Source organism: Neopsephotus bourkii, unplaced genomic scaffold (assembly GCF_033783945.1).
Source record: "Neopsephotus bourkii isolate Nb327-2 ecotype Australia unplaced genomic scaffold, CSIRO-AGI_Nbou_v1 NB_1632, whole genome shotgun sequence".
Lineage (NCBI taxonomy): Eukaryota > Metazoa > Chordata > Aves > Psittaciformes > Psittacidae > Neopsephotus > Neopsephotus bourkii.
Window position 1 is genome coordinate 324,950 of NW_026902107.1, and position 23,328 is coordinate 348,277.

The following is a 23,328-nucleotide window of genomic DNA, read 5'->3' on the forward strand; positions in this document are numbered from 1 at the left end:
GTGTGTGTGTGCTGGGGTCGGCTCAGGGAGGGCTGGGAGGGAGCAGCCATAGGGAGTCAGTGCCATCCTCATCTGGCTTTGAGGGGTGTCCAAGGGACCAGACTCCAGCTGGTGCCATGAAGCAGACAGACGTGTATCCAGCCCCCCAGCACCGACACAAAGGGACTGGTCTCTGCTGGGAGCGTTTTGCCAAGGTGCTCTAATTCCTGGAGGCTGGAGGTGCTCTGGCCATGGGAAATAAACCTGGATGTGAGAACAACCTGGCAAAGTTTCCCATTCCGCCATGGCACTAAGAACCTCAAGAGAAGAAAACGAGGCCCTGGGTCAGTGGCAGCAAATCTGAGCATAACTTAAAGCCAGTCAGGGCTGCCCTTTTGGAGTGCCAGTGCATTTGTTCGAGGATAACCTGTGTTTCTGTCCTTCCTTCCAGTGCTTCCCAGCTTCCCAAGGGACCTCGTGGCTTCCCAGGCAGACTCCAGGCACACTGAGGCAGGAGCAGGCATGCAGACAGTGGCACCAAGAGCGTGGTGAGCCCAGAGCAACCCTGGCTGTCCCCACTGCCACCCAAGCTGGAGCCTGTGCAGGTTAGCAGGGGTGGGCTTAAACCCCAAAGGTGGAAACAGAGCTGTGCCAGCAGCATGCTGGTGACAGAGCTTAGCTCCAGGCAGGTGAAGGGTCTCCTGTCCCCTGTCAGGGAGCAGCAGATAGCACCATTGCTGCTGCTGCCCTGCAAAAGGCCAAGTCTGCAAACCCCAGTGTTTCCATCCCAAGGTGGATTTGGCCTGGCCATGGTGGCACTGAGCTTGTTCCAGTTTGTTGCTGGAATGTGGTGAGTCTCACTGAAAGGTTTGAAGTATCCTCAAGGATCGTTGCTGCTCTTTGCACTACCCAGAGTCAGTGAAACACCCTTTGCCTGGATCTGGGTGCAGGACAAGTACCAGCTCTGTGACTCAGGTCATCATGAGCTGGGCATGGTTTCCTTAATTTAGAGATAGAATCAGGATATTGATCAGCTAATGTCAGCACTGCGTAAGGTTTGTGCTTCCCTTGGCTGGATGGGACGTACGTATTCCTTCTTCTTTTCCTCTTTTTTTCTGTACTCACTCTGCTGTGGCATCAGTTCTGATCATCAGCCCTCATTCAGCTGGCTTTTGGGTATTGCTGTACTCTGCTGCACAAGGTCTGGCAGCTGGTGGTCAACATGATCTCCAATGGAGTTTGCATTGCTCCAAACCTCTGCTTTTCATTCCCAGAAATCAGACATTGTCCAGTCCCTAGGTTCCTAATATGCAGGAGTTTGCACAGCAGAGCTGAGGCTAATGGCTCCTGCTTGAGCCAGGCTCAGCCCAGCACGTCCTCATCAGCCAGTGCAGATACCCCATGGTCATTCCTGGTCCTGCACCCCCAGCCGGCCACGCTCTGAGCCAGAAGCCATACGGATGCGTTTGAAGGGTGTTGTACCCACATGAACACGCTCTGTCTTCACAGCTGCCTGTGCAGACATGCCTCACGCCTGCCCGAGTGGGCACTTCTCACCAGGTCAGCAGAGCTGAGCTCTCTGCAGTGTGGAGGAAGAGCTCCCCAGCTTCCTCCATTCACCTGCTGGTGCAGGGCACCGAGCGGGACTGATTCAGTGAGTGAGACAGTGATGGGGGGTGAGAATGAGTGGTGGAAGCCTTTCTGCTTCCCTTTGTTTTAAGGCTTGTACCAACTTGTCTCGTAAAATCCTCTCCTGCCTTCCAAATCCAGTCAACATGAGTCACCCGCTGAGCCCATCCTTTGCCTCCTCGTTGCAACACGGATGACAGAAACCATCCAACAAGAGCGCTTGAATCCATGATGAGTTTTGTTCTATTGCATAAAACCTTTCCCCGTTTACAGGTGAGTTGCTACAGAGCTATTGCCTGGGTGGTATTCCTGCAGCCCAAGTGGCGTGTGTCCGAGCTTCCTGCTGCACCCCGTGTGTGCTGCAGCGACGCTCCTGCCTGCACTGCACACGCAGGACAGGGCTGTGAGCGGAATGGGAAGGGGTTATCCCTCAGGTCTCTGCCTTACAGTGAAATGCAAAGGTTCCCTGAGCTGGGGTATTTGCTGCATGTCTCAGCATCTGAAGTTGGGGGGTCAAAGTTGCTTTCTAAAAGCAGGGGGGGGACACGACCCAAACCCACACCTGCGGAGCCTTTCTGCAGTGAGCTGCTAAGAGAGGGTGAGAAAAGGGAAGAGAGGGTTAGCCTGTCAGTACAAATACCGTTTTGGAATGAGAGGAAGCAAAGAGGCTTTTCTTCCTCCCTAATTTATTCCTTTATAAGTAGGTATGCATTTTTGTCTGTATATTTATACATAAAGAAACAGCAGAGGACAAATCAACCCCCAGATCCGTACAAATGACAGCTCTTTGGCACTGCAGTAGATGGAACACGTCCACCAAACTGAAACTAATTATCCCAGAGATGAATACCTGATTCCACTCCTTTATCCTATCTTTCCCCCCCCGGGGCCTTTCCCTCCTCCCCACCCACCCCCCTCCGGTCGGGCGCAGGGTGACGGCGCAGGGTGACGCTGCACCTGCCTGGGTGTACCTGTCCCAGGCACCTGTACCGACAGCCAATCCTGCGCACCGCGCCGCATAACCGGCCCCGCGGAGCGGCGATGCCTGTGCACGGCCGGTGCTAGCGGGGAGCAGTGCTCACAGCTCGCTGCCTGCGGAGCCCGGGACAAGGGAGGATGTCCAATGAACTGGAGTAAGTAGAGTTCCTTCCCTGTTTACCCGCTCCCCTCGCACGGCTGGGTGCTTGCCTGAGCTGCTCCCAGCGCTGCGGCTCCGGGTGCATCAGAGCCGGGCTGTTTGCAGGTGAAAGCACTTGATCCCTCTGCTCCCCATGCCCCTGCTCTCAGGAGGAGCCGCTTCCCAGGGCCTGAAGAGGTTGGATTTGGGTTTTTTGTTGTTTGTTTTTTTTTTTTTTTTTACGTTTTTGGATCATTATTTTTAAAATCATGATCCTGATTTTTTTTTCTCCCAGACTAAGACTTGACACCCGGAGTTTCTGCCTGGAGGCAAGGCTGTGCTGCCTCTAGCCAGCAACATCCAACACAAGCTGCAGAGCTGCAGTAATCCATGGGTGTGTGTGTGGGGGGGATTTTAGTTGTGTTATTTTTTTATTCCTCCCCCTTTTTTCTTTTTTTTTTTTTTTTCCCTTCCCCTTAGAAAACACCTTCCAAATTATTTACCAGTTTCTGAGGTTTTGGGGGGTGAGGGTTGTTGTGTGGTGGTGTTCTTTGTTCTCCTTTGGTTTTAGCGTCGCAGGTGTTCTGCTTTCAGTAAACGGATCACGTTATGATCCTATCAAATAATTATAATTGATTATTTGGTTTAACAAGAAAAAGCACCCAGCACTTGTTGATCCTCTCGAGCTCTTGCTTCTGATCTTGGGACCTCCACAATAGTTTGGACTTTGGCCACTGCTGGGATGCATTCCCATAGCACATCACGCCTCACCCCTCTGGGGTAAACACAGACAAATGTCATACTGCTGTGACATGATGGGGGGACCAGTGGTCGGGAATGCTGCTGTCAGTCCCGGCTCATAAAGCTCAATAGGTGTGTAAATAACCCCGGTGGAGTACTTGTGTGTAATAGAATTTAGCATCCCTGTCCATGGCCAAACATCTGCGTGCGGATGCGGTGCTTCGGAAGGTGCATTTTGAAAGCAAACACGTGCCAGAGGTGCTGTCACAGCTGCTCTCTTAATAATTAACAGCCCTGAGGAGGTGCAGCAGCACTTATTGCTGTGTGTAAATGCTGGGATCGATCTGCCGGGATCCACTCAGCATCACTGGGGGAGATTTTTGCTTTCTGGACTCTTGGGGTAATTTACAGCTGATGCTTTTTAAGTGTGTAAATCGGGCCGTGTGCGTTGCTTCAGATGTTCCAGTGTGTGTGTCCACAGTGCTGCAGCGTTAGATTGATGTATTGCTAATTATGGGCTGGGGCATTGTGTTACCTGATGAATTACATGGTTGCTTGACTCCTCTCTTGCTAACGGGCTGTTAACCCCTGTGCCTTTTGCATGGGAAAGGGGGAGTTGATGGGAGCAGCATCCATCCCTTTTGTGATTCAGGGCTCAGCCCCTGCCCTGTCCTGGGGACACATCTGGGGGGTGTCACATCTGGCTGGGGGTCTGTGTTTGCTCACCCGGGAGGCAAAGGGCTCTTGGCAGCCTTTTCCTGTGGATGGAACCTGAGGACAGGCTTGCAGAGCTCTGGAAATGTCACTGGAGCTCCCCATCCCTCCCTGGGGAGTGCAGGGAGGTGGGTGCAGGATCTCAGGGCTGCTGGGGCCACCCCTGGGGTCCTTGAGTGCACCATGAGCTCGAGCACCCAGGGAACAGTGGGGAGCAGTGATAGGAGGTAAGGAAGCCAGGAGCTTGGCAGTGCCAGAGTTACAGCTGAAACATGCAGACTTCGGGTACTGTGAGGGGGAAGAGGTGTCACAGAGGAGGGGACACCTTGCGAGGAGCTGCTAAAGCAGCAGTGAAGCTGCTGCGGTGGCTGTTAATCACCCAGGCCAGAGTCATCAGGGTGTAGCTTTGTAGACATCAGAGGAAGGAAAAGGCTCTTAGGGGATCTGATAAAGGCAGTGGTGCTCTCTGTGTGTCTGGTACTTCTGTTGTGCTTTACACAACCCCCAGGACAAGCTGAGCGCTGGGAGCATGGATCAAGGGCCTGGTTCTAAGGGAGCTGTGATATCCCCATGGACTGATGCTGCCACCCAGAACGTCGGGGAGAACAACCCCATCTCTCCCTTTGCCACTTTAATTTCACTAAAAGGACTGGGAAGAGCCTAGCGTGGCATGAGAGAAGGAGGTGTTTTGCCTATTATAAAATATTCTAACTGATAATTTCCATAGTCTTCTAAATTGAACTTCTGTCTAACTCTGCAGTGCGTGGGCTTGAAAGAGTTAACCAGGAGTTACTCCCAGTTGTGGTTTTGTGGTCGAAACCATGATCGCCAGAAGCAAATTTTTGTCATGCATAAGGTGTGTTATTAAAACTTGAGTTATGCTCCTGGTGAATGAAAAGTTAAAGCCCTTTTATAAAAGGCTGGCAGTGAAGCACACGGGGGATCACCGCGCTGCAGCAAGTGGCTTTCAGCAGAGACGGGGCTTAAGTTAAGTAAAGAGAAAGAGAGATTTTGTAAATTAAAGAAACAAGAATCCCATAACTGCTGTGCAGTTCACAACAAAGGAGTAAGAGCCCTCTGAATACACTGCAGGCTCAAAGCAGAGGTAAATCAACATTTACACAGCACCGCTGCTTTGATGCGCTGGGTCCTGTTTTCAGCTGATGGGTACGTGGGGATGGCTCTAGAGGAGTTGGTGGATAGGCAGTTACGCTGAGGAGGATCTGCTCCTGCTTTGTTCCGCTGGTGTTTAAGCTGCTGATCTCTTCAGGTCTTCATCCACAATCGCACTTGCACTTGTGCTGCACCTGCAGCGCCTCGGTTCAGCTGACTGGCAGTGAGACAGCTCCTGATCCACACCTCGGATCCTGGAGCAGGGAGAGCCTGAGGAAGGAAGAGGCAGTGGCTGAAGAACACGTTCATCAGCGGCACTGGCGCTGTGGCACATGGCTGTACTCGGGCTGGGGCTCACACCTGAGTTCCAAAGGCTTCAATGGGGTGGCTTGGGTTTTGTTGCTCCTTTGGGTGTAGGTTGTTCTGGCCGGTAGCTGTGGCTGTGGTATGGGTGAGGGTAGCTCTGACCCACAGCCCGCCCTTGGCAACCCGCATTTAGGGGAAAAGAGCTGGTGTCGCTTCTCAAGGGACTTGGGAGCAGCTGCCTCCTGTGTCACGTTTCTGCTCATCCTTCTGTCCCTGCTGCCTGAGCTGCTCTCCAGACACACCTGGCTGCATGGGGTTGTACCTGGAATGGGCTCAGTTGTGTTTCTTTGGCAAAAACAGTGCTTCAAACGCATTATGGCAGTTTTTCATTCAACAGCACGCAAAAGGCTAGCCTGCCTTGGGGACCATGTGTTCACAGGATACCCAGAACACATCAGAGCCTGCAGAGAATCACAGCATGGTTTGGGGTGGAAGGGATTAAAGATCATCAAGTTCCAACCCCTGCTATAGGCAGGGACATTACAGGGACATAGAGAGCCGTCAGCCAGGGGTGCTATAGGAGGTGTGGGCAGCTGAGGTCTGACCTGCACGGTGCCACCGGATGGGAAGCAAAGGAGAGCCAGCGGTGAGAGCCCCTCACCAGGCCTGCAGTGCTGCTGGAGGAGGTGCCTGGGAGGGCAGGGAGCGAGCTGCATGGCGTGAGGCTCCTGTGGGGTGCCCTGCCCCGGCACACGCTTCCTGTGGGCTCTTGGGCAACTCCTGGGAGGATCCACCTCACCCCTTGCAGCAGGGTCAAAGCCAGGGCCAGCACCGGGCAGAGACTGAGCTTGCAGGCGATGGGGAGAGATCAGCACATCCCAGGCTCAGGTGGGGGCTCCAGACCATCTCCTGGCTCTCAGAGCTGGTAGGAAGCCTGAGACTCAGCTCCCGTGAGGTTAATCCTAATCTCTGCTCTTGCTGCTTCCTGAAACGCGTGCTGAGATCCACACAGGAGTATGTCACATCCTCTAGTTGTTATTGCAGGATGCTCCGATGGGATGTGGTGAGGGAACTACAGGAACTTGGGTATAGCTGGGCTCTGTTCTCAGTCAGGCCTCTGGGCCCTGCTGCAGCACAAATAACCCATAAGAACTGATTACTAGATTAAAGCCAGATTACCTGAAGAAAAAACAAAACAACTTTGTTGCAGAAGATCACGTATCCCTTTATTGTGGGGTGGTTGGGTTTTTAAAGGCTTGTATGTCTAAACCTTGTAAAACTGATTTTTTTTCTTAATGATTATTATTATATTTTCTTTAAAAGCCCCAGTGAATGCATGAGAATTAAGAAGTAAAACAGCAAAGTAGGGGTTTGGATGTGGAAGGAGGGGGGAAATCCTTATGGCACTGACACAGAACAAGCTGATTGAAATCATCAAAACTCTTGGAGCTCTGAAGCTCTTCTCACCGTGTGTCACCTTCCTTAGGGTGTCTGAAGGACTGGGAGCTCCAGTGCAGAGTGTTGGTGGGGATGCAGGTTTGTGTCCATGCACACACGCATAGAATCATAGGATCACAGAATAGTTAGGGTTGGAAAGGACCTTAAGATCATCCAGTTCCAACCCCCTGCCATGGGCAGGGACACCTCACACTGAACCAGGGCACCCAAGGCTCTGTCCAGCCTGGCCTCGAACACTGACAGGGATGGAGCATTCACAGCTTCCTTGGGCAACCCATTCCAGTGCTTCAGCACTCTTACAGTAAAGAACTTCTCCTTATACCCAATCTAAACTTCCCCTGTTTAAGTTTGAACCCATCACCCCTTGTCCTGTCACTACAGTCCCTAATGAAGAGTCCCTCCCCAGCATCCCTATAGGCCCCTTTCAGATACTGGAAGCTGCTCTGAGGTCTCCACGCAGCTTCTCTTCTCCAGGCTGAACAGCCCCAGTTTTCTCACCCTGTCTCCATACCACATCCGTCCCTGGCTGTCTACAAGGACACTGAGCAGAGCTCACACTGCTGTTGCAGAAGTGCTGTTCAGCCGGGGGGCACTGCCCAGGGCCTGGGTTTCGTGCCCTCCCGTTGGGTTCAGGTCCCCGTGAAGCTCAGGACGCTCGGGGCTGCGGTGCCTGACATCACACACTGCTGCTGCTCCAAGGCAGCGCGGTTCCGGAGCAGCTCCCTGCTGTCATTTGTTTTGTTAGGCAGGGAGGGCACTAGCGCAGGGATCCTGTGTGGAACGGGGCCGTGTGGGTGGCTGCCTCAGGACGATGTTATCGGGAATGACGCGGTGCCGACTGGTGTTCCCCGAGCATCACTCAGCACCGAGGTGGCTCATGGAGCCCCTCAGGGGACAGGGGCAGGAGCCAGCCAGTGCTGGCAGAGGTTTGGGTCTGGTTCTGTTCTCATCTTCACTGAGCACCCTCGGAGAAGCCATTTTAATGCCAACCCCATGCCTTGGTTTCTCCCCGTGGTAATGAATAGCTTCAGAAGCAGGGAGCTCAGCTGGTGTGATATTGGGAGAATGCTTGGCCAGACAAGCCACGTGCTTCCAGGAGAAGAGGCTTGAGCACTGTCTTTGTGGGTGACACTGGGCTGAGGGGTGATGGGGAAAGGTCCTGCTGTGGTGCTGATAACAAACTGCCCTGTCCCAAGCTGATGGAGCTGTGGAAATGGCCCTGAAGAAACGCAGCAAGGGAGGCCACGCTGTGATCCAGCTGCCAGAGCAAGCACTGCAGCCCTGCAGGCAGGGCAGGTCCATGAGATCAGTGGTCCCCCAGGCCCGGGATACCTGGGGACCGATGCTGTATTGTGCTTGGCATCCAGGCCATGCTCCCCATCATTAGCCTGTGTGTTTGTTACCCTTCTCTGTGGGTCTTTGCCTGGTTCTGTCAGTTGTGCCAGCCTGTGGCAGTGCACTGACTGGTGGCTGTCCTGCCCCACTGGCCTCAGATGGGCTTGTTTGTTAAACTGGCAAAGACGGGGTGAAATCAGGATTTCACTGGGGAGTTGGGGTTAGCAGAGGCCACTCTGGGATGCTGCTGCGCCTTGGCAAGGGCCCTGGTTTACAGGCTAAAGCCTCCACCCCAAAAGCAATCATAGTGGGTGCTGCCCATCAGCAGCATCGCTCTCTGGGTTTAGTGTTGAGCCTTCCTCATGTCACGGGTGAGAGCTCTTGGGGAAGGCCAGGAGGTGAGCACAGCACACACAGAGCCAGGGCTGATACAGCCCCGAGTGAGCTCCTGGGGTGGCTCCAGGGGCCTGAGCTGGGGTCTCTGTTCTGTGGCTTCAGATTCCTGCTGCTGCTGCCGTGGATCCCCTGCTCCTTTGACAATGTGCTGCTTCTCTGAAGCCACCAGCATCAGCACGGCCGATGTGTTGGTTGCAGCCTTAATCAGCTGTAGGGGAGAGAACAAAGAGCAGCACAAAGCTTCGGGGCTGGCCAAACCTCCCACTGAAACCCAGCAAAGGCCCAGGGAACACCACGCGTCTCCTGCCTGGCTGGGCTCCCCACCAAGAGCCTTTGGGCATTTTCTCCTGTTTCAGCATAGCCCTGAGTGTTTGCTCATAACCAGGAGGCCCGTGTTGTGGCAGATGAATAGGGCAAACAGAGATTGGGTGGGATGGATGGGGAAGGGGCTGGTATCACCCAGTGTCAGATTCTAAACTGTTTGGAAACAAACAGGCTGCTCCCTTCCCAAACCCATGCGGTGCCGTGCCCGAGGCCCCGAGGCTGCAGGGTGAGTCCCTACTCATGTCCGTGTTTCACTCATCCATCCTTGCTCTGCACTGGGGTGACAGCCTGCAAAAGGGACCTGTGCTTGGCCAAACAGAGCACACAGTTTGCAGTGGACCACCATGGCATAGCCCTATGGAAGGGGCATCACAGAGAGCAATGGATAGTTTGGATCTGGACTTGGATGTCTTGCTGGAGTAGCCTAAAACATTGCTGTCCTAAGCTTCCAGTCCCTCCTTTCTGCTGGAGTTTGCTGCTTCCTAACAGGAGGACCACAGGGCAACCATGTCAAGCTCAGGGCATGGTGTATGAGTTCAGGACAGTGCCCTTCTGCAGTGTGCCAGGTTGAGGGCAGCTGCAGGGACAGTTCCTAGCAGAGGCGTGGGGCAGCAGGGAGGTGGTGATGTCTGCAAGCAGCACAGCAGAGCTACCCTTCTGAGGTGGTGATGACTGCAAGCAGCACAGCAGAGCTACCCAGCGAAGGCAGAAACCACACGTGAAGATGAAATGCAGCCTCCTAGGACACTTCCCAAACTTGTATCTTCAGGAGCTGGACACAGCCACAAGTGGTTGAGATCTCAAGGACCCCCAACCTCCCTCTGCCTCTGGAGTGCAGGCAGGTGATAAAAGGCCGGAGCACTTGTGCATACAGTGATGGTGCCACAACAAGGTGGTGAAGGAAGGAGGCAAATGGAGCCACACAACAGGGAGTGCTTCAGCTGAAGGCTTGGGTGAGGGAGACTGAAGCTCCAACGCATTTTCCTTGTAATATATGTGATTTTTAAGCTCCTGAACGCTTTGTTGCTACATCTCTCCACGCTGTGTTTATCTGTGTTGATTACAAGCGATAGGAGCTGAGTCTCACCCCGAGAGTGAGCTCTGTTGCTGCCTACTCTTCCTAGAGCAGATGGGATTGAGGATGGGTGAGGATTCCTGCCCGGACAGGACTGAACAGCCCATCGCCAAGTCGACAGCAGTGGAACGTGAGTCACGGCGAGCGCTCACCTCGGAGACAGCAGCAGCACTGAAGGGAAGGGAGGGCTGTGTGAGAAACACCACAGACAACGAAACTCCAACAGCAGCTGGTGCAGCTCCTGCATGGGCTGAAAACAGTGGTTGAGCATCCCCCCAATGTGCGAGGGAGAGCAGGAGCAACCCCAGTGTCTCTGTTAGACCAGCGCGTGGTGGAGCTCGCGGTGCCAGCACTGTAATGTGGGAGCAGCTCTGTCCATACTGGCCTGAGCTCTGGTGCCCATCAGGAATCTGGTGCCTCTGGCCATTATTTGAGCTGCTCTCTGCTTCTGTCCTGTGCAGTTCAGGGATGCTGTGTGGAAGCAACACATCCTTCAATAAAAAGGCGACAGGACAGCAGAGACCACACTTAATGGCCCCATCTGTGCTGCTCTGGGAGAGACTGTGATTCGTTACAGGGCTGCCGTTCTGCCCAGCCAAGGAGAGCTCTTGGATCTGACCCAGGAGCATCCCTAAGCTGTCCATGTGCATTCCCTGCTGGAGATGCGGCAGCGAGAGATCGGTGCCTGTGCAGGAGCCAAGCCGCCTTGGGCTGCCAGGGCGGATGGACCAGCATCCTTCACCCCATCCCAGGTCCACCTCCACATCCATCCAGATTCCAGTGCAGGAGCTGATCTGAGCACCTGGCTCTTCACCCTGGCAGCTCACACCAAAAGGGGCTGCTGGTATCTCTCGTGGTGAGCACTAACAGCGAGTGTCAGAGAAGCCTGATTCCTTTCAAGAGGAATCACTGTTCTCCCAATGAGTCAGTTAAAAGTCTAGCCCAGGACTGACTACAAACACATGGAGAGTAGCCTAATGGAAACAACATATTCCATGTAAAAGTGCCATTAAAATGTAGCATTTATCATTCATCACCTGATGCAGATTTTCTTTGCTTTTGCATAAACCCAATTCAGCAGTTGAAAACATTCTGCTCTTGGCAACTTTGGGCATTTAAAGAATCTCATCAGAACTGTTATAAAGTCCTTCTGCTCATAACACACAGTCTGCCCTTCTGAGACATTTCTATTCTGATGAAAAAGTCATTTTTGTCCACAGAGTTGTTCTTTATGATGAATAGTGGGAGCTGTTGTGGTGACACCCAATACACATGGCTGGAGGATGGGACAGGAGCACAGCCCCTGGTTCATCCTCCCCTCTGAGCTGTGAACCCACAGCACGAAGCACCCACGGAATGTGCTTCTGTGCTTCCGAGCTGGCTGCCAGTAGGATTTGCTGGGGGAAAAGGAAAGATGACCAATGTTTGGGTAATTAACATCAGATGGAGAGACCTGGAGAAAGTGCCAGCAGAGGGGACAGGCAGGGCATGATTTTGGTATGTTGCTTCTCAGCTCACGTAGTCCCATGGGCCTCACCTTTGTCAGGAATTTTCGAGTGGAAGGGAGGGTTTTGTGATCTGTCTCTCTGCTTTCCTCTAAGTAAAATCATATACAAATGATTGAGAACAAAATTCAATCAGAACTAAATACAGAAGCTACAGCAAAGAAAAATGATGGGGTTGGGTTTCTGGGTAGGTCAAGTTCTCCACAGACTGAGTGATCATTTTTATCTATGGCCTGCACTGTCTTTAGCTCCAAATTCAAGGTAAAATCCTGCAGTTTCCTGATCAGGTTGCATTCCTGTTGCTGACCAACATGGTCAGTACCTTGCACCTTGATGGTGCATGACCCAGCAGCTCCTGCTGAGGAAGGGGCCCTTGCAGATGATGTTGTGGTGTTTTGTGTCCCTGGGGCCAGAGGAGGGAAGCAGAGGAGCATCTGCCCTTCTGCATGGCCCCACCAGGAGATTCTAGGCTTATTTTGTACATAGCTACAGGCAAAGAATTGGTAATCCCAAAGACTCTGGGAGTTAAGAACCAGGAAAGAATACCTTCTCCATTCCAGCAGTGCCTTTAGGAAGTCCTTCATGTGTGCAGCTGGAAATTGCTGTGGAAGATTAGTGTCCTTCATTCTCCTGTGTGGCTCAGTTTTAGATCTGTGCGTCTGATGAAGAATGACACCATGAACTTCCAGAAATTCCCCTACACCAATGAAGATGAAGCCTGGAAAACATACCTGGAGAACCCCTTGACGGCAGCCACCAAAGCTATGATGAGGGTGAACGGGGATGATGACAGCGTGGCTGCTCTGAGCTTCCTCTATGACTACTACATGGTACGTTGCCATGGGGCTGGGTGTCCTGGGGGGAGTTTGTCCCAGAGGGGGAGTGTGAAGCTAAATACGTGCTCAGCCACCTTAGTGGGGCTAGCTCACTAGAGTGAGCCTTCTGTGGTGTTTTTGCAGTGGTCCTCCTAACACCTCCATGCAGAGAGGATCACTGTTATCCCCAGTGCACAGATGGTAAACTGAGGCACAAAACACCATTATACTGCAAAGGGAACCCAGAGCGGGGTGGAAAGCTGAACTCAGGTGTCATGAGTCAGGCAGGGTTTATTTACCCAGCAGTACTCTGACAGCGATGGAGCTGGACTAGCTCTGTGCCTTGCAGACCCTCACATCTGTGTTTTACCAGTGCTGCTGTAGGATGGAGCTTCGAGAAATGTGGATATGAAGGGGGCCTATAGGGATGCTGGGGATGGACTCTTCATTAGGGAGTGTAGTGATAGGACAAGGGGTAATGGGTTAAAACTGAAACAGGGGGAAGTTTAGATTGGATATAAGGAGGAAATTCTTTCCTGTTAGGGTGGTGAGGCACTGGAATGGGTTGCCCAGGGAGGTTGTGAATGCTCCATCCCTGGCAGTGCTCAAGGCCAGGTTGGACGAGGCCTTGGGTGATATGGTTTAGTGCGAGGTGTCCCTGCCCATGGCAGGGGGGTTAGAACTTGATGATCTTAAGGTCCTTTCCAACCCTAACTATTCTATGATTCTATGATTTAGCCCTAATTGAAACCAATAGGACTGAAGTTTCCATTCACTGGGGTGCTTTTGAAAGTCCCTCCCAGAACAAGATGATGTGTCTTGCCTAAGGTACCTTGGGAGTCCGTGGCAGCAGCCCAGCAGGAGAGCCCAGGTCTCCCCAGTGTTCATTGTTCACCCAGTGTTTTACCTGTGAGATGTCACTTGCTGCACAGACAAGGCTGATTTTGCCATTAATAAAATCTAACAGTAAACAAACTCTTTGTTCTGCCTTGTTCTAGGTCCCAAAGGAGAAGAGGATCCTCCCATCTGGTATGATGGGACGCAATGAACTAGGAAAGAGGTGAGCTTCACTTTCTGCTCTCTATAGCTGTCTCATTCTCCTGCAGCTGCTTGCATGTGTGATGGGTCTCTTAGCTTGCAGAAAATAGACATCAAAGCACGGTGTTATTACCAGCAACAGTGGAGGTTATTAACCCTGAGACATATATTAAAATTCTTTAGGCCAGATCCCAAGCAGGTATAAATTGAGCTACACCCATTTGCACAACTGAGGAGCTGTGTAGCTGTGTTGAGGAGATGATCTGCAGCAGCTGAGGAATTTGTCTTTATTTCCTACTTTGTGACAGTTGGAAAGGGGATGATGATTAAACCCTGGCAGCAAGAAGGGAATGACCAAGTCCTCTTCCATTCCCTGGGTTGATGAGGGTTTCTGTACCACTTGCTTCCGACCTCCCAGGATACTCTTTCAATGACTCCCATTTGTCCTTTGAGGTTTCCAGATAATTAACTCCTGTATTAATGGCTCATTTGCTGCTGTGAGTTCAGTTCCCCTTCCTGATGCTGCATACTTTGGCAAACGTTTCTGGTTGTCTGTTTTTAAGTACCTGACAAGAATAAGCCTCTTGAGTGCTACTTCATTCCTCCTTCAGAAGGAAGCTGAGTTAAGCTGTTTTCTCTCTGAAAGGCCCCTGCAGTCTGGGCACTGCTGTGGGTTTTAACTGTGGAAACTGCAGCATATACCTGAAGCATATACCTGTTGAAGCAGCAGGTGGGAGCTGCTCCTTCAGCTTTCCTTCCCTTGGGGGTGGATCACGCTGCCAGGAGGTGTGCTGGTGGCTAATATATGGTGGTTTGTTGTCTGAGCGTGGGGACAGGGGCAGTAAACCACCCTTTCCCAGCTCAGCTGGGGCTGCAGAGTCAGCAGGGTCACAGAGTCACTGCTGCAGAAGGGACTGGTTCCTGGGATGCTGCACAAAGGGATGGTTTCCATGTGCAAGAGGAGGGTGGTTTTGTACGTGACTTTATTGACTTTATCACTCGACTTGGTCTTTTCTGCTCAGAAGTCTGGGCTAGACACCTCACTTCAGTACTGCACCTCTCAGATTCTCACTGATCTCCTGTGCTCTGGGAGTTTTGCTTCCTAAACTTCTAGAGTTTGTGAGTTGAGGCCTGTAAAGATAAAAATGGAAAGACCACACAGCAGTTATCTTTCTTATCATCCCTGCTGCTCTGAATGTTTAATAGCCTAAATAAAGAAATAATGGATGTAGGCCCTGGATCCGGAGCCTCAAACCACATCTAAACTGTGTTCTCTGATTCCCTGTGATCATCCTGTATCTGCTGAGCACCTCTGGCTCTTGCTGATTGCACTGAGAGGTGTGCGGGTGGGTGGAGATCACCCATGGGCCTGTCAGATCTCCCATCTCAAGCAGATGTACACAACTGACTCAGGGTCAGCTGGCAGCCAAACTATGCAGTTTGCTTCCCAGCAGCACATCAAGGCACTTGCATCTTGCTGTGACAACTTGCTGGGGTTGTCCACGCTCTGCCCTGGTCTGAGACAGGACCCTTTCCCCACCAGGCACTGCCACGGGATGGAGTATGACGCAGAGATCGCATCCTTTGATGGCTCAGCCCACCTCATGAAGCTCTTGTCTGAAAACGTTTCCATGACCCAAGAATATTGTGAACCACAGAAGAAGAATGGCCTAAGTCTTGAAGGCGTCCCTCCTCCTCACAAGCCAGCCATGATTCCACCAGGCACTAGCAAGCTGGATGCCACCCCGGACAACTACCTGGTCCCTCCAGGGGATGTATACGACAACAGCTCACTGAACTCCCTGTTCGAGACCATCCCCATAGCCCCACCGCAGCAGAGGTGGCAGCCAGACAGCACTTTCAAAGAGGATCCCCAGGAGGTCAGAGCTCATAGTGGGGTTCATGCTGGCAGCACAGCCCGGGTGGGTGCTGCAGGACACTGCCTCTAGTTTGGGGTTTGCTCGTGCTGGAGTCAGTGGGAACTTTGCTTTTGCATTAGAAACTTGATGCTGTTCCCATGGAATTGCTGGGCGGGGGTTACATTGATTTTGGGAGTAGGGTAATGAAATCAGGGTCCATTATTTTTAATCTGTGGTCTCTGTTGTAATGTCCAGGAGAAGGTGGATGGACAAAGCAATGAAAGATCCTATTTTGACTGTTTTGTTTCCTCTTGTCTGCAGTCGCTACTCTTCAGTGATATCCTCAAACCCCAGCCAGAACCCCCCTGCCCTGAGAGTTACGCTGCAGATGGTGTTAAAAGGTAACTGCCAACCCCTGGTCTGTGAGCTTCCAGTGCACTTGGCTATATCCCTTTCCTGGGAAAGACTCCATCCCTTTCCTTGTCTTAGTGCCAGTCTTGGCAGTGACCCTTGTGAACGTACAAATCTCATGCTTCTGCAGAGACAAGTCATGTCCTCAGGTGTCTTAGGAGCATGACTTCTTAGACACAAAGCAGTGATGGATTTGAGTGTTTGTCATATGAAACAGGGATTAGGGTTTGTAACGTTTGCTGGAAGGGAGTCAAACTCAATTTTAAATTCAGGTTACTATAGATGCAGTTGTGCCAGTTCATGTTTTCAGCTTGGGAGCTACATGGTTCAGCTGTCCTCTGTTGGGCAAACTGGTGTAAATCCAGTGCTGGCTGTGGCCACATCCCATCAACACCCTGACCTGCGTTAGGAGAGATGTGGTACTGAGCTCTTCCATGTGTGGGTTGGCTGTGCATCGCAGCCCCTTCCAGGGAGCTCTGCTTGGTTCCTATGCTACAGCTACATCGAGAGGACTGCACCACCTTTCCACAACTTACCTGGAATGGGGTAGATGACAGAGGAAATGAGGCTGACAGTTGAGGAGGGTGATAAGCAGCTTCCGCCTAAACTCAGGTTTAAGTTCTCCCTTTGGGCTCAGCACTGCTAATCAACCTTGATTTTGGAAGATGCCTCTGCCCCTCATTCCTAAAACATGAGAGACGTTTCTTCCTCCTTTCCACCCCTCTCTCGGCAGAGCTTTCCTGCTCCAGATATGGCACCAAACCTCTGGGCAGGTAACATTGTTCCACCTCCCACTTTTTCACTGCCTCCTGAGTCAGCTCACAGCGTGACTCAGCTGTCAGACGTGGGGATTTTCACACTGACAGCAGCTCCAGAGGCTCCGTTTGCTGTTTACTTGTGCACTGAGGTTCTCGGGCTCTCCTGGCTCTAGATAAGAGGCGCTGCCAAGCCGTCTTCAGGGATGGCATCACAGGGGAGGTGGAGCAGGAAAGAGATGGGTTGGTGACTAAACAGGGTACGATGATCTCCAGCTCCGGAGGACTTGAAGGGTCCTTGTGAAGGCGTGTGTGCAGGTGATGGCTTGCACAGATTCCTCATAGAAGAAAACAGCTTGAGCTGCATGCTCATGATTTGAATGCTCGTAAGTGATGGTGAATGCCCAAGAGCAGAGCTTCTTGAAAATCAGGCTCTTCCTTTAAATTTGCTTGTCAACAGTGTCACCTCCCCACATGTGCTGCTACAGATCATTTCTGTAGGCATTAAAGATGCTGCCCACCAGACTGAGAGTTCAACAAGCTGGGCCTTGAAGTCCATTCTTAAGGACCTGGATAAACAATTGTCCTGCAGGTCCTCCCGTTGCTACAGGACCCGTTAAGACACAGTCTTCTTGGCTCAGCCATTTATGGGTGGGAGTTTGGAGACAGGAATCTGAGTTTAGGATGTTGTCGAAGTCACATCACAGGTACCTATTTTTGGTTGGTTTGGTTTAGGCTTTTGATTGTGCAAGGGTTCTGTAGCCATCCACAGAAAAATACTGGTTACAATAATGTACAGGGCTATTTTTAAGCCAAAACCAAAGGGTAAAATGAGGATATTGGAGAACTGCTGCTCCCTGGGGTGTTGGAGAGGATCAGTATGTGCTGTGCTGGGAGGTGCTCATGGTGTAGGGGTGTGTGAGATGGGGAACAGGGCAGAGACTCCTGTGTGTACAGTGTCTGTAACCTGTAACCTGCAGGGGTGGAGACTTGCATGGCTCTTGTTTTGCTTTTGGAGTGAAACAGCAGCGTGTGCTTATTCATCATTCTCTTTTTGTTCCATACAAGTGACTTTGAATACACTCTGGGGTCACCCAAAGCCATTCACATCAAATCTGGGGACTCTCCCATGGCCTACCTCAACAAAGGACAGTTCTACCCCATCACGCTCCGGACAGCTGGAGACAGCAAATGTTTACACTTGTCCTCAAATAAAGTGAAGGTAAGAGACAAGCTGACAATTTTGCTGACACATGCTGTAATCAGACATCCAGCAATTGTAGTGCCCTGGGAAAAGAGCTGAACAAGAAGAGTAATGGCTTTGTGGCTCATGTTGGCTTAAAGCAATGAATGGGATGGATTCGCTCATAGCAAGCTAATCCTCTGATGCACAGCAACAGCCTTCATGTTCCCTGGCACTTGAAACCTTTCACAGTAAGGTCAGGGATGCACAAAAGGCCTCCCTAGCTGATGGCTGGCTGGGGGCCCTGGTGGGAGCGTGTCTGAGCTGAGAGGTTCCATCTTGCTCCAGCCATGTGTGGCCAGGCCTTAGAGCCACCCCTGAGCCTGAGATGAGCTCGAGTTCCCCACGGAGAAACCTGGTCCAGTCCTGAGCGATCCTTAGGGATACCCTCACTGTGTTACAGAGTGTGGTGATGATCGTTTTTGACAACGAAAAGATCCCGACGGAGCAGCTCAAGTTCTGGAAGCACTGGCATTCCCGACAGCCCACGGCCAAGCAGAGAGTCATTGACGTCGGTATGAGTGGGGCTGTCTGGGTGGGGTTGGTAACTGGGCACCATTTTACTACCTTTCCAATGCACAATGACACAGGTGAAGCTCCAGAACCTGGCATGGGGGAAGTCAGAGGAGCAGGATGATCTGCTGGCCCCAAGCCCTTGCTGGCTGAGGAGCTCTTGCAGGTTAAGATGGTGTTTGCCAAGTGTAGGGAAATGCATCAGGCACCCAAAATACAGCAAAGAAGAGGCTCAGTCAGAGAGGCAGACACTGCTGAGCAGTTCTGACCCTATGGATGTGACCTGTGGCCTCTTGGAGCCCAGGAATCTGAGCTAGAAAAGGGGTTTTGTGCTGCTTGTCCTTCTCCACTGCCACCAGCCAGGCTTTACAGCATGTCATGCCTGTCAGACAGGGGTTTTGTCCATCCAGCTGAGCACCTCGCTGAGCACCTCGTGCCTCCGAGGACACACACAAACAGTTTGGGTTTAGAAGCAGTCTGCATTGACTTTGCATAACATCCCTGCTCTAACAGCAGTCCCCAGCCAATACCCGTGAGTCATTTCTGGCCTACCCCTCACGTATGAACACTGAGGTGTACCCATGGGTATCAAGGATGGCTACTTATATGAGAAGGCTTCTTCTAGCCTTGCAGTGAGCAAGAAGCAGGCTCTGGGGGAGTGCAAGGCCTAGGGAATGGAACCAGTTTTGCAGGCAGAGTATAAACTGCTTCTCCATTGCATTTCAGCTGACTGTAAAGAAAACTTCAACACGGTACAGAACATCGAGGAGTTAGCCTACAATGCACTGTCCTTCGTGTGGAACATCCACGAGGAAGCAAAGGTACAAACTGCTTGTGGAAGGGATATGGGAAGCTTTGGTCCTCAGCAAAGCTGTAGCCTCCTTCCTTCCCCAGCACTCCCCCCCTCTTCTCAGCTGACAGAGTTTCAAATCCAAACAGTGCCATTCCAGTGGCCCCAGGTAGTGTTTGTCTACCAGGCCAGCAGGGAAGGACACTGTGCTGCTCTGTGTGTTTAAGCATCGCCATTAGCTAATAAACACGCTGGGTACACCTGAGACTGGCTCAGAGATGTTGTCTTAGTGCTGATGGATAAGTCTGAAGAAAGCCTTTTGCAGCAGGCAGCCTAGATCAGGGCTCTACTCACATGTAGGTGAAGTCTATTTAAATAAAGTATGGCTTAGGGAACAAAAACCCTCCTTTCAAGGCAGCATTTTGATGGAGAAATGACTGACCACCCTCCTGTGGCTTGTGTGGAAGGGAGCCAGACAGGTCACGAGATCCCTTTTGACCTTAAAATCTGTAAATATAAACATCTTCCCAGCTCTGCTTTCTCTTCTGCATCTCTTCAGAGTCTCTCATTAATACCTTGTATTGAAATACCTTGTATTGAAAGGAGCGTATCAAAAAAGATGAGCTACCTAAGATAAAAAGAAAAGCATAAATGCCCCATCTCTCTGAAGCTGGCAGCTTGGGAAAACTCTGCTTTGCTTTGGGACCTCAATAAGCCCTTCTTTTAGCCCAAAGGCAACCTTGGTCTTTTACAACCCAAGAGGTTAACAAATGTCTTCAAGGCAGAGTTGTCAGAAATGGAAATATGTCAGGTATGTGGCAAGCCCGCAGGGGCACCTCAGCAAAACTGGATTTAACTCTTAGCAGAAACTCTGTACATGAGCTGGCCTGGGGCAGGGAAAGGGGAGACTGGAGAGAGCTGCGAGGCTGGGAGCAGACAGAAGGGGCCGGTATTTGGGTCGTCTGGAGCACCTCTTGCTTCTCTTTCCAATTAAACTTCCCACCACAGTTAAGTGATTTTCTGTTCTGTGTCTAGGGACTGAGTAGATCTGACATCAGGTTTCAGGGCTGAAATCCGCCCTGCTGAGGGAGCTGTGGGAGCTTCTCCAGCTGCAAACCTGTCCCCAGAAGTCAAGGGGAGATTTCAGGGTCACACAAAGGAGTTGGTAATTTGGAGGCACAATGAAGATTGTATCTGTGCTCAGCTTGCCTTCAGGAGTTTGCACTGGGGGTAACTGCAGCCTAGTGATAAAGGAGACCGGTGTGAGCAGAGCATTTATTAGGGAGCAGCAATGATGTGTAATTGCTGAAGCTGTAGTCTGGCCCTCCTCCCTCCCTTCTGTCCCTCTCTCCCCCAGGCCATTCTTGTCTGAGGGTCCCTTGTTCAGACCAGAAGTATCTGCAAGGACATCCCCAGGCAGACTTTGCATCTGGTTTGACACCTGCCTGAGCTGTGGGAGTGTGAATAAAGAGATGGGCGCTGCAGTGGGTGTGGGAGGCTGTGGCTAGGCAGGGCTGGTGGCTGTGCTCAGATGGGAGCCCCTGCCTAATGCTGGAAGGGCTGAAAGGAGGTCATGGTCTGCTTTTGTTCCTACCCACTGCTCTCATTGCCATAGGAGAATGATGTTTTCAGCACCAAAAAGCTGTACCAATCCTTGTTCCTGTTTGCAGGTATTTATTGGGGTGAATTGCCTGAGCACTGACTTCTCCTCCCAAAAGGGAGTGAAAGGTGTCCCTCTCAACCTCCAAATAGACACTTACGACTACGGCAATGGGAGCAGCCAGCTGGTGCACCGCGCCGTCTGCCAGATCAAGATCTTCTGTGATAAGGTACAGCACTGCTTTCCCACCAGGGTGTCCAAGAGGAAGTTTAAACTGGTGGCCAGTGGCTTCAGAAAGGTTGTGAGAGCCTCGAAGAACCCAGAGCTCAGGGCTGAGGGGCAGAGGTGGTGCCTCCCCTCCACCGGGTGAGACAGGGCACTGGGGATGTGTCTGCACTGCTGAGCCCCTCACGCAACAGCCAGCAGAACGTTTCCCCATGTCAGACCTATATGGGATCATGCCCCATAATAAACTCTGGTTTTGAGTCTCCTTAGAGGTTCTTCCCCAGCCTCAGATATCTTCCCATGGAAAAGTTGCTCACAGCTGGTTTTGCCTGACATGAGCAGTTTTGAGTAAAGCTCTGACCTCCCAGAGATGGTCACTAAACCCTCTCTTGGCAATGTAAGAGCTGTCAATGTCCTAATTTTTGCCTTATTTCCCCAGGGAGCAGAGAGGAAAATGCGGGATGATGAAAGGAAACAGTTCAGAAGGAAAGGAAAATGCCTGGACTCCAATAACAACGGTCAGTGCGAGTGCTTGTTACCCGAGCCCAAGTGTGTTGAAATCCACGCAGTCTGTTAACTTCCAGGAGATCTGGCCCTGGGTATCTCCAAGCCTGATGAAATCAGCACCACTCAGAACCAGCTTGTCAGTCCAGTCCTTCCCTGGTCTCCTACAGGGACTCTCAAAGCCCTTTATTAATCCTAACAAACCTTCCTGAATTGCCCTGGGGCCTTGGCAGGGGGCAGAGCATTCCCATGGGGAGCCCCTGGACAAGCCCTGGAGACCCAGTTCTGCAGAGTCCCCTCTCTCTTCTAACACACCTCTTGGGAGACCTTGGGCAGGAGCTTCCCTGCCTCTGAAGCTGCCGTCTGAACTGAGATGTCCTGGGCTTCCCATCGCAGGTCTGAAAGGCTGCTTGCTCTCCGGCTTCAGAGGGAATGAGATCACGTTCCTGAGGCCAGAGACTGACCTTGAGACCCAACCAGTGCTCTTCATCCCCAACGTCCATTTCTCAAACCCGCAGAGGTGCAGCACGGTGAGTCCCTTCCAAAACCAACCCCGCTGTGGCCCTCGTCTGTCACCCCCATCACTCCCAGCTGATCAGGCCCCCAGACATGAGTCGTGGTATGTAAAAAACCCAACCCAAACCGCAGTTCTGCTGTGGAAGTGTGGTGAACTTGAAGATGTAGCTGTCAGGAGTGGCCTACGTAGTCATGCGCCAGTGATGGGCAAGATAACCTTTCCAGGTTCCTTCCAGTCAGATATTCCTGTGGTTTGCAGGGATCGTGTGCAGCTTCCACAGAGGACTCGAGGGGAAGCAAACATAAAACTGCAGGGAAATGCAACCGTATCAGTCCCTGTGTGCATGGGACATCTCCCCCTTGTCCTCTGCCCTACTCTAGCCCCTTGAGTCTAAGGAAACCTAGACCCAGTGTCCTTCAGAGCTTACCAGGATTCCCTTAGGAAACAAGTGACTTGGTTTGTCAAACAGGGGGAAAAGCCACCTGTGACAGCACTGTAGTGTCTTCCTGCAAGCATTGGCATCAAACCCAGGCACTAAGAGAATCTGCTCAGGTTTTATTTAGTCTGAGAAACACATGCAGATGTTTGGGTTTAATGGTGTAGGAAGATGATGGACTGGGAGGAGGGAAATCGTGTTTGAGATGTGCATGTGCTGCCTTCCCCAGCTTCACTGGCACCCAGTGGTACTGTGTAAACTGATCAATGTGCCTTTCCTTTCAAGGTGCTCCCTCCTGCTGTTCCCAACTCCACAAACAGGTAAGGATGCAGCAGTCTGTGCTTCCCTTCCTCATCTGGTGTTTCTCTGGGTGTGTCGTGGTGGTTTGGTACCCACAGGCAGTATCTATCTACAGGTACAAAAATAACACAGCACAGTGTCTCCCCAGTGCCATTGAGTGCCAAAATACGTGTTAAGCATTGGCCTAGAATGGACTCAAGGGATGCAGAAGCACAGATAGGTTCCTTTCCCTACCAATGAGCCACTCCAGCATGAGTCTCGTCCACAACTGTCCTGCTGTTCTCATTGAGACCATGTGAAAGAGGGGAAAAAAGATCACAGAACTATTGCTGAAGGGTTCAAGTAACCAGCAGCAGATCCTGCTCTAAAATAAACTGGCATGGAGTAGAAATCACACTTGTAATGTGTCTGGAGTGGGGAGAACCAGTGTGTGCCCAAGGCTTGATCCACTGCCTGGTGGTATCAATGGAGCACCAATGCCAAGGAGGTGCAAAGGGCTTTTGTGCTGTGCTGTGGTTCCAGAGCCACTGCCTGCACTCACTGCTGTGCAGGACGGTGCAGCTCTGCTGCAGACTCTGCTGCTGTAATTACACACCCAGTGTGTAACTGCTGGAGGTTTGCTGGTTGTTC

General features: G+C 51.7%; 1 protein-coding gene across 2 annotated transcripts in view; it reads left to right on the plus strand.

Moving 5' to 3' along the window:
- Positions 1 to 420: 420 nt before the first annotated feature.
- Positions 421 to 23,328, plus strand: part of GRHL3 (grainyhead like transcription factor 3) — a 28,662-nt gene continuing 5,754 nt past the window's right edge. Inside the window, exons 1-12 of one of the 2 annotated variants that reach the window (XM_061373583.1) lie at positions 421 to 584; positions 12,336 to 12,522; positions 13,506 to 13,567; positions 15,089 to 15,425; positions 15,726 to 15,805; positions 17,639 to 17,792; positions 18,217 to 18,328; positions 19,053 to 19,147; positions 20,787 to 20,945; positions 21,381 to 21,459; positions 21,842 to 21,975; positions 22,684 to 22,718. In XM_061373583.1, coding sequence (XP_061229567.1) covers positions 12,355 to 12,522; positions 13,506 to 13,567; positions 15,089 to 15,425; positions 15,726 to 15,805; positions 17,639 to 17,792; positions 18,217 to 18,328; positions 19,053 to 19,147; positions 20,787 to 20,945; positions 21,381 to 21,459; positions 21,842 to 21,975; positions 22,684 to 22,718 — 1,415 coding nt within the window. In that variant the 5' untranslated portion in view covers positions 421 to 584; positions 12,336 to 12,354. Of the gene's footprint in view, positions 585 to 2,610; positions 2,742 to 12,335; positions 12,523 to 13,505; positions 13,568 to 15,088; positions 15,426 to 15,725; positions 15,806 to 17,638; positions 17,793 to 18,216; positions 18,329 to 19,052; positions 19,148 to 20,786; positions 20,946 to 21,380; positions 21,460 to 21,841; positions 21,976 to 22,683; positions 22,719 to 23,328 lie in introns of those variants that run through there. The other variant, XM_061373582.1, reaches the window with a different exon arrangement.